The 14,589-nt window shown below is 48.4% G+C and overlaps 1 protein-coding gene across 1 annotated transcript in view; it reads right to left on the bottom strand.

Moving 5' to 3' along the window:
• Positions 1 to 1,180: 1,180 nt before the first annotated feature.
• Positions 1,181 to 14,589, bottom strand: part of LOC103257448 (LIM/homeobox protein Lhx2) — an 18,917-nt gene continuing 5,508 nt past the window's right edge. Inside the window, exons 6-7 of the mRNA XM_021710952.1 lie at positions 11,368 to 11,573; positions 1,181 to 2,072 (exon numbers count right to left, since the gene is read on the bottom strand). Coding sequence (XP_021566627.1) covers positions 1,785 to 2,072; positions 11,368 to 11,573 — 494 coding nt within the window. The 3' untranslated portion in view covers positions 1,181 to 1,784. The remainder of the gene's footprint in view (positions 2,073 to 11,367; positions 11,574 to 14,589) is intronic.

The raw sequence follows: 14,589 nt of genomic DNA, 5'->3' as shown, positions 1-14,589 counted from the left end.
TCCTACATTCCAGGCCTTCTCTGGGGCCCTATAACACATCTCACATTGTCCCACAACAACTTCCTTGTGAAGGTCATTATCTTCATCTTGCACCTGAGGAAACTGAGGCCCAGAGGAGTGAAACGACTCCCCTCAGCTCACGCTATTCAACAGCAAGAACTCCAACCTCATTCTGCCTGGCTCTAAACCTCTATCCTCTCTGGGTTTCTGAGGTTCCCTGAAGCTTTAGTAAAGGAATCGCATTCATTTGCTTTGGCCCTCATGGGAGATTTTTAAATTTTGTGTCATTAGGAAAGCTGAAGCTTAAGCTGCCCTTTGGATCCAGCGTTCATTTCTCTTAGGGAAAAGCTGCAGGTTTTTAGGAGGCTTCCCTCGTCACCTGGCATGCCTTCCAGCCCAACCAGGAGCAGACAAGCTGGGTGTGAGGGCCTTTGACCTCTGTACCACACGTATATAGCAGGGCATGCTCATTAAATGCTTGAAAGAATGAATGGGGCAACCCCCTCAGGTACCCTCCCACCATGGGAGCTTTTCTGTCCTCTTAATAAGTCCTGCTTTCTCAAAAAAAAATGAATGAATGGTACTTTGTTAATATGTCTTCCACTTAAGACATATCACACCCTGTTAAGATGAGCTAGTTAGTCTGTCACCACACTGAACTCCTTGAGGGCAGGACTATATTTCTATCTCTGGGTCTCAACAACCAGTCCAAAGTCCCACATGAAAGAGCTGGGCTCAGTTGCTCAGCCTGTAATCCCAGCACTTTGGGAGGCTGAGGTGAGTGGATTGCCTGAGCCCGTAGGTTCGAGACCTGCCTGGGCAAATTGGCGGGACTTCATCTCTACAATAAATCAAAAAAATTTGCCGGGCGTGATAGCGTGTGCCTGTAGTTCCAGCTACTTGGAAGGCTGAGGTGGAAAGATCGCCGGAGCCCAGCAGGTTGAGGCTGCGGTGGTCGGGAGTGTGCCACTGCACTCTAGTCTGGGCGACAGAGTGAGACTCCAACTCAAAAAATAAAAAATAAAAATAAATAAATAAATAAATAAATAAATAAATAAATAAATAAAAAGAAAGAGTGGGTCCCAAGAATATCTGAAGACTCTGAAATTTATCTCTGGACTTCAGTAAAATTCTCAAGTCCTGTGGTTTTCACACCCAGCTTAATGGCAGCAGCACCAAGTAGTTTCGATAAGTGGTTTTATTACTGGTTAGATTTTACAAATTCTGATATTCGAACAGACTTCCACCTTAAAATTCTAAAACAACAAAGCGACCGTTGGAGGGGGTTTGATTTTTCCTTTTTTTTTTTTCTTTTTTCTTTTTTTTCTTTTTAGGACTATTCAAAGTAACAAACTTTTTTTGTTGTTTTTTGTTTTTTACATTTTTGCTCTGGTCATAAATATACAGAGAGAAAAAGAGGGAGAGAAAAATGAACAAGTCATCCAAAGTATGGAGATAAAACAGTATTCCTAAGGCACGTGGCAGTCTTTGAAAATACAGAAGCTCTAGCCAACTTAAATTATTTGTTGTTTTTCCTCGCTCAGTCCACAAAACTGTACAGTGACACAAATGTTGTGTTGCAGATAGATCTTCCAAGTAATTCCTCAGTCCACACCACTGCGTTAGCCGGGTGCACAATTCTTTTTTTCTCTGTTTCCAGGCGAGATCCTAAAATGTGGTTAGTTAGTTGCTCAAAGCCTCTATTTTAAAATACACTTGGAATTCAACTAAAGATAATTTCTTTTTTAAAGAAATCGTGGGGCTGGGGAAGGGGACACGAGTCATTAGAAAAGGTTGGTAAGAGTCGTTTGTGAGGGGCTGTGAGGCTCGTGGCCCTCCAGGTTGCCAGGCACAGAAGTTAAGACGGACGTCACAGTTGGCAGGGTGGGGCTAGTCAAGTCTGTGAGGGTGGTGGGCGTGCTAGAGGGGCTGAGCGAGGCGTTGGAGAGCTCCGAGGCCGGGCCCGACGGCGTCCCCGTCTGCAGTGCCGCGTCTGTCGACTTGTCCACGCCCGTGTTTTCCTGCCGTAAGAGGTTGCGCCTGAACTTGGCTCGGGCATTCTGGAACCAGACCTGCGGGGGATGACAGGGAAGGGCTGGTTAAGGGAAGGCATGCAGAGCATTTAGCCGACTGCTTAATTTGGGGCCTCGGCTGTTTTGGGGAGGTGCTAATCCGCGTTTTGCCAAAAGGGTTCAAAAGTCAGGCTGGCAATATTTTGCTCTTAATAAAAGAGTCAGGATCGGTGGCTCACACCTGGAAACCCAGCACTTTGGGAGGTGGAGGCAAGAGGATTGCCTGAGCCCATGAGTTTGAGGTCAGCCTGGGCAACTTGGCTAGACCTTGGCTCAATGATGATTGTAAAAAATGAGCTGGGCGTGGTGGCGCGTGCCTGTGGTTCCAGCTACTTGGAAGGCTGAGATGGAAGAATCACATGAGCCCAGCAGGTCGAAGTTGGGGTGGCCGTCAGCATGCCACTGCACTCCAGCCTGGGTGACAGAGTGAGACTTCAACTCAAAAAATAAATTAAAAAAAGAAAGAAAAGAAAAATGTCACTCGCTCTAATGGACAATGAATAGGCTTCTCTTTCTGATAAAAGTTTCCAGAAACGAGCTGTACTCTGCAATATCACAGTCACTGGCCACATATGGCTTCTGAGCACATGAAATGGCACAAGTCCGCAGGTGAAAACACAGGACACATCTGAGGGAGTAGGAAGGAAAAAAGTGGAATGTTTCAGTAATCATTTTTATCCTGACTACATGCTGAAATGATAATAGTTTGGTCATTTTGGGTTAAACAAAATACATTATTCAAATTAATTCTACCAGTTTATTTTTACTTCTTCAATGTGGCTATTAGAAAAAAATTTTTTTTGAGTCAGGGTCTTACTGTCACCCAGGCTGGAATGCAGTGGCATGATCATGGCTTACCACATCCTTGACATCCTGGGCTCAGGTGATCCTTCTGCCTCAGCCTCCCGAGTAGCTGGGACTACAGGCACATGCCGCCATGCCTGGCTAATTTTTAAAATTTTTTTGTAGAGATGAGGTCTCACTATATTGCCCAGGTTGTTCTCAAACTCCAGGGCTCAAGCAATCCTCCCACCTCAGACTCCTGAAGTGCTGGAATTATAGGCATAAGTCACCGCACCTGGCCAAAATTTAAAATGTAAAATTTGTGTGGCTCATGCTGCATTTCTAGCAGGCACACCAAACACACACCATTCAAATCTTGATCATTTTTCATAATGGTTGTTTGAGATACTATTTTGGTAGTTGCCTTTCAGCAGACAATAGATCCCACAAGTTCTTGTTGGTACAATTTCTTAAGTGCTTCATGGTCGTAAGTCTGGGAAATACTAGAATGGTATAAAGAACACATGGGAATCAGACAATAACAGTGAATTACTAAAAGGAACAATGACACTGATGCTACGCCCCACCATCAACAGGAGACACCACCAGGCATTCCAGGCCACTGGGTCTCAGATCTCAGGACAGAGGTGGGCAGAGTAGGAACAGTTGCCAAATGAAAGTGAGCTAGGGAGGTTGCAACATGCAGATTCCCTCTCTCAATCTGCCACATCTTCACATCCATTTATGGTGGGGAGAGAAGGGGTGCAGAGTTGGAACTGAACTTGTAAAAAGAATGTCAAAGCGAGAGAATATAGGTTTACTTTCATTTTTCCTTGGGCACAGACAGGGGCACACATCCATGCCCATAACTTCAAACACACCCTGCACACATTCAGGAAAACACACATAGAAACCCATCTACACAGTTGGCCCAAGTATGCCTGCACATCTAACTGCTGTACCCAGAAGTCCACGTCGTAATTTGGGAGAGGCCCAGAAAATCCAGGCCACTGTGTGTGTGTGTGGGGGGGAGGTTGTACCTCCCAAAGAAAAGAGCTTGAAAGGCAGGGCCCCTTCACTTCCCTTTGCATGAGAAAAATACCCGCCAGAAGCCTCCCCATAAAACAAAGGGCCTTGGGGAATTCTACAGATTCTGGGGTGTCCAGTTGTATATTTCCAGATGTGCCTACATCTGCCTGTCTTCTCAGTGTCTCAGGCAGGGTTGGGAAGGGCCAACTCCCAGCCTCTCCCTCCCCTCAGGACCACCCCAGCTGCAGGGGCCTATGGCCTCAAACCCCCCTTTCTGGTGGCCTGACACAATTTGAGCTCAATTAAAAGCACATCCGAGAGAGTCCTGGAGTAAGGAGGGAGATACAGACTCTGTAAAGTGGGGAAACAAAGCTCTCTCCTCAGTATGCTGGATCTGCCCAGGAAGAAAGCACATTTTCCCTGGCTCTCTGCCCGAAGGAAGCCCATCACCTCTTTTGGGGGCTTGCAAATAATAAGTGCAGTGCTCCTAAGACTACCCTCAACACACTCTTGTTGGGGTTGAGATGTCCTTCCCTGCCCCACAAGCAGAAATCTGCTGGGGTGACTATGTTCCTGTGGCCTAGGGAATGGCTGACGGAGAAAATGCATGGAGAAAGCCCCCAGAGGCCCTCAGAGAGGAAGTGACTTCCCCAAAGTCGCACGCAGGTCAGGGATGAGAAGGCAGAGCCTTGGTGTCACCCCCACGCACCATCCTGGCTTGCATGTGTGTGACCCGTGAGCCGCTGGCCTGACTCTCCAAGCAGTAGCTGGAGCCCCGGGGGTGGAGCTTTGCTCTTGCTCATTTGCTCATCCGTCCAGGGCTCTGAGACCTCAGGCAGGGCTGGAACCGGTTAGCTGCCGGCTGTTTGCTATTTCTCACGCGTTGCCCCTAACAGTGGGTTGGTAAACAATGACACCATCTTCCACAACTGCCTTCTCAGCTTTACTGAGGCACTGGAAATCTGGTAGATGAAAATTCAATCACTTAACTAAAAACCAGGCCACCCTGGTGTTGTGTGTTGGGCTTATTTTTCACCTCAAGGCAGGGCTTCACCAGAATTCTCTCCCAGTTATTTCAGAAAGTCCCCTCCTGTGAGGTTGACAGGGACAGGGACACAATCTTCATGTCCCCAGGGATATTACAGAGACTGGCAAAGATTAAGAATTAGTAATGTGTGTTACTAGTAACAGCTGACATGTATGTACCTCATACTCTGTGCCAAGCACCATACCACCCTCCAACACACACTATCAAAGGTTATTCCCATGATAAGCCAAGTAGGCAGGTTATTATCCCCAATGGATAGATTAAAAAGCCAGAGAAGTAAAGTCTCTTGTTGAAGATTACACAGGACAAACTAAGATTGGAATCCAGGACTGTTTGCCATAAAAGGTCCATTCTGTTCCTACCACACGATCCTGAATGAGGTAGCAAGCAAATGAATGAGAGAATAAATGAAAAAATGAATCAGTGAATAAACAGAGAAGCAAGAATGGTGCAGTGTGAAGAGCACTGGATATAGATTCCAGTCCTGGTTCTGCCAACAACTAGCCAAGTGACTTTGGGTTCGTCCCTTACCTCTGGGCCTGCCTTAGTTTCCCCACTTGTACAACCAGAGGATTAGACTATACCACATGATCTGCCCCACCCACCCATAGTCCTTAAACTGACAGCCCTCTCTCATTTGTCTCAAGTGCCATGGAGCTGTATATCTGGGAAAACAAGGCCAAGTTCAGGCATACAATCATCAGAATACAACTAATGCCAGTCGAGGAGGGCCTCATCTAGCACACAGTTGATCCCCAATTGGTCCCAGGTGGATAAAGAGGCGCACATGGCTTCTTCCCCCTCCTTAGGCACCAATTGGCCCTGCAAGCTGTGTTTTGCCTCCCAAACCTCTTCCCCCAGAATTCTTTCATTAAAAGGCTAGGAGGGCCAGTGGAAAACCCACTTTGTCCCAGCAAATCCCCTTCCGGGACACTAAGGAAACCAGCCAAAAGATGAAAGCTTCATGCCCAAAGATGTCCATCAAGGCATTTTTTTTTATAACATCAAACTAATGGCTGCATCCAAAGTGTCCACCCAGATGAGGCAAATGGAAGTCATGACACAGCCACTCCACAAAGCCACAGGGAAAATGTCCTATGATGACTGCTGTGTAAAAAAAAAAAGGACAAGAATTATGTTCTCTAGTATTCCAGCTTCATAAAGAAAATAATGATGATGAATGCTATTCACTCACTAAGTGCCTGGCATTTTTCAAGCAAAGTTCTACGCGTTTGGCATGTTAACTCATTTAGTCCTAACAACCATGTGAGGTAGACACTAATGTTATTACCAGTCTACAGGTACAGAGATTGAGGCACAGCCAGTAAGAGGAGGAATGAGATGCAAATCCTGGCAGGCTGGATCTTTGCCCTTAACCACTACTTAAACTAAACACTTGAATTATCAGGATCCTGTGTTCTTCTATGGGTTTTCCCCCTATTTTTCTAAGCTGTCTATGTGGTGGTTCTATAATTTCACAAAATTTTAAAGCAAAAGAACCCAAAATAATAAGCACTGAACTGGAAATCAGAAATTGGTACCAGCCCCAGGCCTATAACTACTTTGCTGTGGGGCTTTGCAAGAGTCACTCCACCTCTCCGGACCTCAGTTTCTCTCCTATGAAATGAAAGGTTCAAGCCAAATCATCTGGGAAACTCCATCCGTGGCTAGATAGATACCACAGCACAATGACCATCTTATAGGTGGGGAACTGAGGCTCAAAGAAATGAAGTGGCTTGCCCTAGTTAAAACCTCACCTCCTCCTCAGGGAAGCTTTCCAGGACTACCTCCTTCAGCAGGTCAAGTCCTTGTGTTACATATTCTTATTGTACCCTGTATTCTTCCTTCCTAATACTTCTCTAATTTTTTTTTTCCATGAGTTAAATGAGACTTCTATGGCCAAATGAAATTTGGGAAATGTTAGATTAGACAAAGTTGAGTCTGTTCAAGATTTTGTCAATGCCTATATTAATGCTAATATGTTCTGATCTCCAAAAGAAAGACATGGTCAATCTTTAGTATTTCCCAAGCATGCTAAGTATTTATCCCACACCTTGTTTCATACGCCCTCTGGACTGCATGTTCCAGTGAGGCCTTGTTCACTGTCTTGTTCACCACTGAGTCCTCAGTGCCCCACACCCCTCCCAGCATACAGCAGGTCAGTGTATTTGTTGAATAAGTGAGTGAACGGAGGAAAGCTAGAGTTCTTGGCTCCCGGATGCTCACACAGCTTAATAACAACTAACTGGTTAACTGAAGAATGTTTTTTAAACTCTTGGTGGTAGGTAAAAGGTATTTTCTTCCAAAGTCACACCAGGAGGCCCTAAGAAGACCTTCAACTACCCAAATCAACTAACTCAGCCCCACCCCCTACCCCAAGCCTAGAGCATCCTAGAATTCTGCCTTCCTGGCCCTTCCACAAGAAGGAAGAGAGGCCACTCAGAGAAGTTTTTATGTGCTGAGGAATCAGCTTCATGATTTGCAAGGTTTAAAGTCTTAAGGGACCTTTGTCCAAGGGGCCTTTCTGTCTTTCAGTCACCTTGCCCACTGAAGGAGAGTGAGTTTTCACACTGTTGTTGACAACACCTTTGAGCCCCTTTTATGCAAGAGAGCTCTAAGACAGGTTTCTGCTTTCCTAGCAAGACATGGTGTCTATGACCTACACCTTCCCTTCTCTCCCTTTGGAATCTGCAGCTAGATCCAAGGGAGAAAGCCACAATTCCTACATGTAACACTGCAAAGAGCTTTGGAATCAGACCAATCTGGGTTTGACTCCTGGTTTCATCACTTGCTAGCCGTGAGACTCAGGGCCAGGATCCTAGACTCGTGGAACCTCAGCTTCCTCATCTGCAAAATGAAGGTCATCACATTTTTAAAATGTGTGCAAGAGAGGTTGGCAGACTGAATTGTGCTGCATGAGTATGTGTGTGAGATCAGCAAGCACTCAGCCCCAAACATACACGCTGTAAATCACGCTTTGTGCCATCTCACCTACTCCTTGCAACCACTCAGTAAGATCAGTATTATTGCCACTAAGGCTCACAGAGATGAAGTCACTGACTCCAGGATCATTCAGTGAATAGGTAGGAGAGCTGAGTATGGGCCTCATATCTGCTGACTCCAAATTCCAGCAGGGACACTGCATCCCAGGCCTATCATGCTAGTTCAGTAACAGCCTAGAACACCTCCATCTCCATGCACGCACACATACACATACTCTACATCACCCACCTCCAAAATCCTGGGCCTGCCATGCAGCCTCTCTGAGGGATTGAGATGGGCCGTGACTCTGCAGGGAGAACCTGCAGGAGGCACCTGAGGCCTAGTACCATCCTGCTGGTGTAGACAAGTGATTAGGGACTGTTTAATGGACACCCACTGTGTACCAGCAGGCACCATGCTAGAGTCTTCTCATTCATGTCTCAATCTTCAGAAATCCTCAAGGTAGGATTTATTATCATCCCCACTTCACAGATGAGAAATCAAGCTCAGAAAGGAGAAATTAAAGCATCCAAATTACACTGCTAGTAAGCCAGAGAGGATGGAACCAGCCTGTTACTTTCCAAAGCCATACTCCCCAAAACTGCTCCCATTCCACATCCTCCAGATGTCCCGTCAGCAGGCAGGGCACTTAGGAGAAAGCCCCACCCTGCCAATGCCTGGCTCCTGTAACCAGGAGCAAATCACTTCATCTCACTAGAGTTAAGCTTCTCGTCTGTAAAATGGGCAGAAAAATATTAAGGGATAGTTAAGTGGCTGGAAAGATAACACTTTATAAACTGCTGCATAATCATGAGCACTTAGGGAATATTAAAGATTTGTGCAGGAGATCTGAGGGACTGGGAAGAAGAAAGAACAGTGCCCCAGACCCAATACACAGACCCTAATTGATATTCACACTCAGAGACAGCCAGTGTTGGGTTGGCTCATAGGAGAAGGAATGACATCCAACGATCAGACAAGCCAGAATTTGGATCCAGCCCTGCAACTTGCTAGCAAAGTGTGACTCTGGGCAGCGGAAGTCATCTGGTCATCTCAGTGTTCTCATCTGGACAGTTAGGGGAGGGAGGTTGTGATGCCTGGAGGTTGTGAGGCCTGGTTCCTCCTCTAACCTCCCACAGTACCTCCCCAGCTGGTGAGTCTGTCTCTGTACCTTAGCAGGTGAATTTCTTCAGGGCCAGGACTATGGTCCAGTCATCTCTGTGTCCCCAGGGCCTGATGCCAACAGATATTTAGTCAGATGAAGGAACAAGAGATCGCTATCCGGGAAATCTGCTTTGCTCCTAAGTCAGGTAACCAAACTTCCCGCCTCACCAAGGCTGGCAGAGGCTGGTACCTCACTGATTGTTCAAACTCAACTACAGGTATTTACTTCTTATCTTATTTAATTTATTTCAGTTAACCTGGATAATTGATGCCCTTTTTACAGATGAGACATCTATGGCTCAGAGAGGTTAACTAGTTTGTCCAAGACACAGCCAATGAACCCAGCCAAGGTCTTCCTGAACCCAGCTGTCAAGCCTCTGCCCGCTCCTCGCCTCTGAACCACCACCCTCCCTCGCTGCCCCCCCCCAGCTCCATCACCCCACTCCACAGGGCCTCTTGTAGGTGGAGGAACAGAGTGTTCTACTAACCAAAGAAGGGGCGGCACCCCGAGTCGTCCGAACAGGGCTGAAGGGAGAAGGCGTCAAGGACAGTCCCCGACCTAACCCCAAGAAGATGAAGTCCGAAGGAAACAGACCAGAGGACCCGAGACTTTCCAGGAGCAGGAACGTCTGCGACTCCTCGAGAGCCCAGGCAAGTGGGGAGAGCAGCCTTGGCTCCAGGCGGGAGGGGTGCCCGCGGAGGCGCATGGGCGCACAATTGGCCGGGCCTCGCCGCCCTGTTACGTCACCGGGTCCAGGCGGACGGGAGCCACCCGCGCTGCCCCAGCCGGCGGGGCTGCACAGCGGGGCTAAGGCTGCCGCGGCCCGGATTCCCGGCTCCCTGGGCATCAGCGCCCGCGTCACTGTTGCAACTCGCCCCAGGACAGTTTTTCCTTTCTTTTTCCTTATTCACGGTTCACAGGAACTTTCTTAGGGAGGCACCGCCGCCCGCTCAGTTCCTGAGACATGGAGCTGGAGGGTGGGTCAGACTGACCTAAACGAGTCTCATCCCCCCCCCAGTTCTGTTGTGAGGTCGTGTCGGGTCACTTCATCCCTAGGTTATCTTACCTAAAAATGTGCATCACTGTCACTATAACCATGCTTCCTGAAGAGTAAATTGGTTAAACTTGCTACAAAGGGAGTATTCTCCTGCTTTATCTTTGTACGGATGGAGAAACTGAGTCCAGCAACCAGAATAATTGTTCATACTAGTTAATGAATGCCAGCTATTTAATCTACTTATGGTTATTCTTAGCTACTATCCACTGAGCAGTTAAGTGCCAGGCACTGTCATAGACACATCATTTCAACGGTTCCTTTGATAATCCTGTGGCATAATTTCTTGTGTCCATTTCATGTATGAGGAAGCTGAAGATCAAAGAGCTAAGTGACTTCCCTGACACTGTGAAATGAGGAAGAGGAAGAGCTGGAGAGTTAAGAACTGTTGGCCCAAGGCTCTGCCACAAGTTTGAATCATGCAGGAACCTGGGATCCCCTCCTATCCAGACAACCGTTCTTAACATCTCTGGGGTCATAGATATCTCACGAAAGTCCTGGATCCTCTATCAAAAAAGCACCGTCACATACAAGTACAACCCACTCAGTATCACAGGCACCCAGCCACTTCCCCCAATGCCCTATGGCAGAGCCAACCAGCTGAGCCCCCCACCCTTGACCTCCCAGGGACTCTGCACACACATTCCACCACCACCACCACCACCACCACCACCACCACCACCACCACCAGATCTTGCTTCCAGGAGAGTCTGGGAGATAGAAGGTAAATCTAGAGACATGCCAGAAGAAAGAAAGAGAGAGAAGAGAGGAGTGAGACAGAGTCAGAGAGAAAAATGGAAGAAACTAGAGTGAGTGAGAAGAAGGAGGAGCTAACAGCAGGCCCATCCCAGGGCGGATGTCCTGGAATGAGGGGCCAAGTGGGAGCCTCGGGATTTATCTGAAATGTTTGACCTTTTACAATGTCAACATATTTTGGTGTCACTTGGACAATAAATAGTAACTAAGAATTGTTTACAAGAAAGAGACTGAGTACAGAGGTAAAGAGGATAGAGGAACACACACACAGGCAAAAACTAAAGAGAGAAGATGTAAAGATAGAAAAAAACCTGAAACACAGAGAGATACTGCCCAGATGAAGGAAGAGAATGAGAAAGAAACACAGAAAAGCAGACATAGGGTGGGATGTCTCTCCAAGGACCACGGTGGGTGTAGGGTTCCAACCCAGGCTCTGGTGGCAGCAGCGGCAGCACTCCCACCCCCAACCCCAGCTGACCTGGAGGACCCGCTTGGTGAGGCCCGTCTTTTGCGCGAGCTGCTTCAAGTCCTTGGCGTCAGGGTTGTGGTTAATGGCAAAGTAAGACTTCATGGTCCGAAGCTGGTGGTGCTTGAAGGAAGTGCGCATGCGCTTGGTCTTCTGGCTGCTTGGGTACGGCTGGTCACGGTCCAGGTGCTCTGCGTCGTTCTCATTGCAGCTCAGTGCTGGGAAGGAGACGCAGAAGTGGTAGGTGAACTTCCCGCCTGACCCCCTTGCTAAATCCACACCCCCCCACCAGCTCCCAAATATCTCTACCCTCAAACAGGCAGCATGTTTACACCACCCTGAGTTGGGGACATTATCACCATTTTATAGATGAAGAAACTGAGGCCTGGATCTGCCCAGGATCACTCAACTAGGAACTGCAGGATCAATTCCGGCTCTGGGAGCATCCAAAAACCATTCTGAGCCATCGTGTTATAATAATAATAATAACAGCAGCAGCAGCAGCAGCAGCTACAACTTGTTGACAGGTGACTGGACTCCAGATGATGTGCTAAAGGACTTTACACCCCATGAGCAGCAGGTATTATTTTCCCTTCTCTTACATTTGTTGAAACAGGTTCAAAAGAGGAAGTCGCTTGACTTTGGACACAGCAGCACAAAGTCTCTGGGCCTGCACATTTCCTGTTTCCCAAGGAGCTCTAAGGATGAATGCTGCCCCCCCCCCCCGCCCCCGTCTCCCCTTGTGGTGTCTGGGGCTAGCACCTAGAATCTGCTGATTGACAGACTCACTTTCATTTTGCCCTCATTGGTTCCCACACCCTAAAGTCCTGAACAGTCCCTGTACCTCTGACACTGAGCAGAAGGTCTAAATTACATTTCACAGTTTAATCCTCACCACTACCCTCTGAGGTGATTGTTTCCCTGGCTTTACAAATGGGGCAAATGAGGCTCAGAGAAGTTAAGCCATCCGCAGCAGTCTCACAGACAGTGCCAGAGTTCTAACTGGAAGAGGAAGAAGCTGGAGGAAGAAATTACCATGAAGTAGACACCTATTGTATGCCTTTGGCTTTATACATCATTGTACATCATTGCTCTGAGAGATGGCAGCAACAATGCCCATTTTAGAGATGTGGAATCTATAGAACCCTAAGGGAAATGAAGCCACTTGCACATGATCACACCACTGGTACCGGCTGAGCCTAGATTCAACACTGCAGCCCTCCCTGTTTCCTTCCACTACACCACAAAGGAAGGAGGGAGCCTGTCCCTTCCACAAAGGACCTCACGGGGGAGGGGGGGGGGTTGTAAGCTGCCAGTGCCTGGATGGCATTGGGGCTGGGGAGTTTGGGTGAAAATCTTGGGTTGAGCTCCGAAAGTTGCTCAGCAGCCTGGCAGCTGCTGAGGACATACAGGACCCCTCCTAAGACCCCCTCATCACATCAGAAGTCACCCCACATGGAAGATCTTGCCTTGGGGAGAGCATCATAGAAGGTACAACATTAGCCCCCCTAAAGTGGGGATCTGGGAAAATATCTTGTGCCTTGCCACATACCTACAATAGAGTTGCCAAATTTAGCAAATAAAAATACAGGTTGCCCAATTAAATAGGAATCTCAGATAAACAGAAAATATTTTTTAGCATATGTCCCACATATTGCATGGGATATACCTATACTAAAAATTTATTTGCAATTTACCTAAAATGCAAGTACTACATAGGACACATCTATATTAAAAATTTGTTGTTTATCTAGAATTCAAATATTACATGAGACATATTAACATTAAGATCATTCTTTGTTTATTACAATTTGAATATTGCATGGGATACCTTTATCCTAAAATTGCATTCACTATTTACCCAAAATTGACAGTTTAACTGGGTGTCCTGCATTTTATCCAGCAAAACAACCTCGGAAGTCCTCTTGCTCTCCTGATGACCTACTCCTCCTCCTGCCCAGAAAGGATTTGCAAGATACAGGTCTTACCCCTCACCTTGGTGCCCTTAGCTGGGGGCCACACCTCCTAAGAGCCCCTTTCCAGAGTAGGGCCCCTTTCCAGGCCCCCTACTCCCCGTCGGGCTGCATTCCCACAGAGAGCGCCCAGAGGGAAGGAGGGAGGCCCAGCCATTAAAAGAGGATCAGAGGATGACTCCAGCTCTATCCGCGGGACCGCACTGAACCCGCTGAGGTGAGCAACCCCTCTTCTCTCCCCCAGTGCCCAGCTCCACCGGGGGTGGGGCAGGCCTCCCCACGGGGGATCTCTGGGCCCATCCCTCCACCCAGCCTCCGTCTGGGCCTGGCTGCTGTTAATGAGCTCCGTGGGGACCCCGGCGCCCCCGTGGGCCCAAGAGACTTGCCCTGAGTGTCGCTTAGGTGGGGGGGGGGGGTGTGGGGGAGGGAAACAGAAAGGGCAGAGAGAGGAAAGAGACAGAGGCAGAAAGACGGAAAGGAGAGAGAAAAAAAGGAGAGGGGCTAGGAAGGGAAGATGGACATAGCCAGGAAAAAGAAGAGGAGAGACGGGGGAAAATAAAGCTATGGAGCCGGGGAGAACCAGAGAGACAGCTACAAAGACAAGGGAGAAATTAGGAGAGACACGGGGAAAGCCGAGGGCAGAGCGAGTCCCGGAAGCAGGGGGGAATGCGGGGTGGCGGGCGCGGGCGATGGAGCGGAGTCCCGGGGCTCCGGGAGAAGGGGTCCCTGAAGGGGAACCGTTTTCCGAAGCCGTTACTGGCGGGGGTGTGGAGAAAAAGGGAAAGGGCCGGCCCGAGGTGGCGAGACTGGCCGGGGTCGAGGGCAGGGGCTGCGCTGGGGAAGGGAGGCGGCAGGGGAGGTGGCCGCGGGGCCCGGGTTTGGCCGGCGCCCCAGACTCCGTCACTCCCGCCCCCAGTGCCCGGGGCCGGGTCGAGATTCCCCAGAATCGGATCCGGGGAGGAGCGAGGGGCCGAGGGGAGGGGGAGGACCCGGGCTTTCTCTCCCCTCTTTTTTTTTTTTTTCCTCTCAATTAGGCCGATTCAATGGAGCTAAAGAGCTCGTAAAATCATGAATAATTTACTCGTGATCTGTTATTAACCCATCGGGTTTCGAGCTCTTGTCGCTGGGACTGAACCTGTAATCAAATCTGACTTCGCCTCATTTTACTAAAGACGAGATTGTAGGTTCAATTGTCTAAATAATGGATTGGAATCAAATCAGTAATTACGCCGCCAGGCACACACACACAAAAAGCTGGGCT

The sequence above is a fragment of the Carlito syrichta genome, unplaced genomic scaffold, assembly GCF_000164805.1.
Source record: "Carlito syrichta isolate Samal-C Ts95f unplaced genomic scaffold, Tarsius_syrichta-2.0.1 Scaffold301745, whole genome shotgun sequence".
NCBI classification, from domain to species: domain Eukaryota; kingdom Metazoa; phylum Chordata; class Mammalia; order Primates; family Tarsiidae; genus Carlito; species Carlito syrichta.
Note: the sequence above shows the minus strand (reverse complement) of the source record. Positions and strands in the feature narration are given on the sequence as shown.